This window comes from Bison bison, unplaced genomic scaffold, assembly GCF_000754665.1.
Source record: "Bison bison bison isolate TAMUID 2011002044 unplaced genomic scaffold, Bison_UMD1.0 scf7180017864141, whole genome shotgun sequence".
Lineage (NCBI taxonomy): Eukaryota > Metazoa > Chordata > Mammalia > Artiodactyla > Bovidae > Bison > Bison bison.
Window position 1 is genome coordinate 4,508,947 of NW_011494713.1, and position 4,293 is coordinate 4,513,239.

General features: G+C 57.1%; 1 protein-coding gene across 1 annotated transcript in view; it reads left to right on the forward strand.

The window, feature by feature from the left end:
* Positions 1-3,905, forward strand: part of NOL6 (nucleolar protein 6 (RNA-associated)) — a 12,261-nt gene extending 8,356 nt beyond the window's left edge. The window contains exons 19-25 of the mRNA XM_010840177.1: positions 215-367; positions 593-690; positions 1,432-1,556; positions 1,680-1,769; positions 2,140-2,334; positions 2,450-2,551; positions 2,729-3,905. Of these exons, the coding sequence (XP_010838479.1) occupies positions 215-367; positions 593-690; positions 1,432-1,556; positions 1,680-1,769; positions 2,140-2,334; positions 2,450-2,551; positions 2,729-2,878 (913 nt within the window). The 3' untranslated portion in view covers positions 2,879-3,905. The remainder of the gene's footprint in view (positions 1-214; positions 368-592; positions 691-1,431; positions 1,557-1,679; positions 1,770-2,139; positions 2,335-2,449; positions 2,552-2,728) is intronic.
* Positions 3,906-4,293: the final 388 nt, after the last annotated feature.

Genomic DNA, 4,293 nt, shown 5'->3' on the forward strand with positions numbered 1-4,293 from the left:
ATTTTTCTCATCTGTAAAATGGTAATCATGCTAGGAACAACCTCTTGGGGTATTAGTTAGGAAGACATGAGATCATACGTGTATCATTATATAGCACATTAACACAGAGGCCAGTGTTGGGTGAAAGTTGAGTGAACAGTTGCAGTCAGGCTGAAAGTCTGTCCTTGGGCCCAGGTGCCTGCGCCTCACTGCCTCTACCCTCTTCTTCCCACAGGCTCCAGCAGCAGCACCCAGCCTTTTCAGGTGTGGCTCGGCTGGCCAAGCGCTGGGTGCGTGCCCAGCTCCTGGGTGGGGAGCTCACTGATGAGAGCCTGGACCTGGTGGCTGCTGCCCTTTTCCTGCACCCTGAGCCCTTCAGCCCTCCCAGGTGATGGCCTCCACGTTTCCCCTAGCCAGGAAGTTCCCCTGGGGTCAGCTGTCATCCTTCCTGCTTCAGTCCACATGGGAGAGGTGGCCGAAACTAGGGGCAGAAGGGGTTCTAAGACACCCCCATCCCCCGCAGTCCAGACTAAGGGCTCTAGGCTCCCCAGACTGTGGGGGGCTGGGCACATGTGGCTGGGCCCCTGACACTTTGCTCACTCCTCCCTCTCAGCTCCCCCCAGGTGGGCTTCCTTCGGTTCCTTTTCCTGATATCAACCTTCGATTGGAAGAACAACCCCCTAATTGTCAATCTCAACAATGAGCTCACTGGTAAGTGGTACGATGAAAGTCAGACTACCGAAAGAACTACCCCTTGTGGGTTGCAGAGGCGGGCAGGCAAGGGTTTCTCTCTGCTTACCCAACCTGGAATGTCTACTCCTGATTCTGGCTGCCTAGGGGTGGGGAAATGTTAAGGAGGAAGAGGACCAGATCCAGCCTTCAGGGAGCTCTGAGACTGTAGAGATGTGGTTTGCCCACGTGACGATCAGAAACAGAACCCACTGGGGGCAGTGAGCAGGCTACCTAGGGGACTGTGGAGGGAAGAGGAGGGAAGAGGAGAGAAGAGGGACTCTGCAGCCCAGGTCAGAAGTCTTAAGGTGGGGGAGCAGGGAACTGTGCAGGTGGGGGTAGGCGCCCAGGCCTCAGAGTGTGAGTGATGACTTCTGTTTGTAACGTGAGGAGCTCCTGGTCCCAGCAGAGAGGAGGGTGTCCGCTTTCTAATTCCCCAGGTGTGTGGGAGCCCAGGGGAGGAGGGGGACCAGGGGCAGGCCTCAGCTTGTGCAGGCCCGGAAACCAGACCAGGATTCCAGGCAGTGGAAAATTCTGCTTCTGAGCCCAGGCTGGGAGTTTACCACCCTGCCCGATTGAGGCAGATGCGGTGTCCCTTTCATCACTTACGCCATGTGGGGGATGTTGGAGACTCCCTGTGGTGGGCATAGTGGGAGGACTTGGAGCAGTAGGGGGTGTCCGGGGAGAGGGGTCAGCTGACCCAGGACCCCCTCTAATTCACAGTGGAAGAGCAGGTGGAGATCCGCAGTGTCTTCCTGGCAACCCGGGCAAAGCTCCCCGTCATGGTCATCGTTACCCCCCAAGATCGCAAAAGCTCCGTGTGGACACAAGACGGACCCTCGCCCCAGGTTTCATTGCATTCCTGCTCCCAAATGTGTAGTTTTCTCCCTCAAGGAAAAAGTAGGCCCAGCCTGAGCTAAGAGAGGCCCATGGTCAGGTCTGACCTGCATGACCTGTGTGTGCCTCCCCAGATCCTCCACCAGCTGGTGATCCTGGCAGCTGAGGCCTTGCCTGTCCTAGAGAAGCAGCTTATGGATCCCCGGGGGCCTGGAGACATCAGGGTAAGCCCCTGACCCAGACTGACTCTGGGGGCTCATGGGGCTCTGCCTTTGAGCCATGGAAGCCCAGAGTTCTCGGGCCCTTGTTTGGTGAGACTGAATTCAGAGAAGGCACCATAGCTTCCATGGTGCCTGGCTATGGAGGCTGGAGAACTGTGGCCCCAGCTTTGCTCTTGTAGCCCGCAATCCTCCTGTGGAACCCAAGCTGCCACCATCTAGGCCCTGGTGTTCCCACCTTGAAATGAGCATTTGGGCCCTAATGGGGGGTCAGACCTAAGGGAAAGAAGGAAGCAGAGTGGGCCTGTGGAGGGGTTTGTGGTCCAGTTTCCAGCTCCCCAGTGGGCACTGCTGAGACCTCCCTGCCCTTCTTCAGACCGTGTTCCGGTCACCATTGGACATGTACGACGTGCTGATCCGCCTGGCTCCCCGCCACATCCCCCGGCACCGCCAGGCCGTGGACTCACCAGCTGCCTCCTTCTGCCGGGGCCTGCTCAGTGAGCCAGGGCCCTCCTCCCTTATGCCCGTGCTGGGCTATGATCCGCCTCAGCTCTACCTGGCACAGCTCAGGGTAGGTCCTTGAGGGCTGGCTGGCCCTTGGGAGGAGGCTTCCAGGTGAGTTGGGGCCATGGCGTTGGCTATCAGGTTCCCACCTGTAGTCTTTTTCCTGTCCTGCCCTTTCCTAGGAGGCCTTCGGACACCTGGCTCTTTTCTTCTATGACCAGCATGGCGGAGAGGTGATCGGTGTCCTCTGGAAGCCCACCAGCTTCCAGCCCCAGCCCTTCAAGGTGAGCTGGCTGGTGACAGTTGTCTGTTCGTGAGTGTGCACGTGTGTTCCGTGTGGGCGTGTGTGCCTGCGTGTGGCTCCACAGGTGACCCTGTGTCAGGTGTGAAGTGTGTCTGTCTTGGTGTCTCTGCGTATGCCTCTCATGACACTTTAATCCATATGTCTCTGGCTCCCCCAGGTCTCCAACACAAAGGGACGCATAGTGGTGTCTCAAGGCGGGGAGCCAGTGATGGTGCCCAATGTCGAAGCCATCCTGGAGGACTTTGCCATCCTGGGGGAAGGCCTGGTCCAGGCTGTGGAGGCCCGAAGTGAGAGGTGGACCGTGTGACCTCCAGCCTAGGAGCAAGCTAGATGGACAGACCTTTGGAGCAAGATGTCAGTGGCATGACCACCCTCACTGTGGATAGACCCTCCAAAGAGGGCTTGCTGGCCCGAGCATGCTGACTGTCCCCAACAAATCCCCGTCCTGATTTCCTATCTGATGCCCCAGCACTGGGACAGGGGCCATGGTGGCCCGTGCAGTCCCCTGGACCTGACCAGAGGAGAACTGGGGGTCAGCTCAGAGGGGACACCGAATGAACCCAGGAAATCCAGCTACTTGTCAGCTTGGCCTGGGCCTTTTGTTCCTTCTCAGGTTGCTCCTAGAAGTCCAGAGAAGAGACTGTGTGCCCAGGGCTGAGGCTCTGTCCCCACCCCTGTGCCAGGATGTGGGCCTTGACCTCAGTATGCTCTTTGCTGCAGCGTCAGGCTTTTAAATGGGGCCCAGAGAAGGTGTGGCACTGCCTGAGGGTCATAGGGCGGCAGCACTGAGCAGAGGAGAGGGGGCTTCACCGGATGAAGAGACTGCACTGAAGGGGCACAGTGCCCTCTTGTGTTGGTTCCGCTGCTTCCCAGGGTGGGGACGTGGAAAAGCACAGAAAACAGGAAGGGGCTGGGTGGGCGAAGTGGCAAGAGGGACTGGTAGTCCCCCATCCAGGAGAGATGCAAAAAGCACTGAATGCTGCCCTGGCCTCTGGTGTTAGAGGCTCTATGCTCCCACCTTGGGGGTGCAGAGGCGAGTGGGACCAAGACCTGCTCTCCAGAAGCTCCAGTGCCCTGATGGAGGGGGTGCTGCTTCCTTTCAGCCTGGTCCACACCCCCCTCCCAGCAGCTTCTCCCTAATCCTGGCTGTTTTTCCAGATTCAGCTCAAACAGTGACTCCTCCTTAAACCCTTCCCTCGCCCTCAGCCTAAGGTGCTCTTCCTCTGAAACATCAGAGCAATTACTGTCCATTCACTTCTCTTCACAGTCACGTACAGTGGCATAAACTCTTCTTGTCTTAAATTCTGATTTAAAATTAAATCGTTTTAAGTTCCCCATGGCTTTAGCTTTTTTGCCTTTTCCACGTGGTTTCGACCTTGTCTCCTGCAGGTCAGCTCTTTGGGGGCAGGAAACGTATTTGAACAGATTTCATGACAGCTAGTACAGTGCTCTGCCCACGCAGGATGCAGGTGTGGGCAGAAGGGGCCCCTGGCTCAGGCAGATGGAGGGCAGGGCAGGCCTCCAGAAGACTTCAAGGAAAAAGAGAATCCTGATTTGTGATCTCTGCCTAGAATGGGTACGGTTTTGATGGTGAAAGGCCTGAGAAGTAATAAAAAGTTGATGTTGGGACTTCCCTGATTGGTCCAGTGCTTAGGACTCCACAGGTCTCACAGCCAAGGGCCCAGGTTCAATCCCTGGTCAGGCAGGGAACTAAAATCTCAA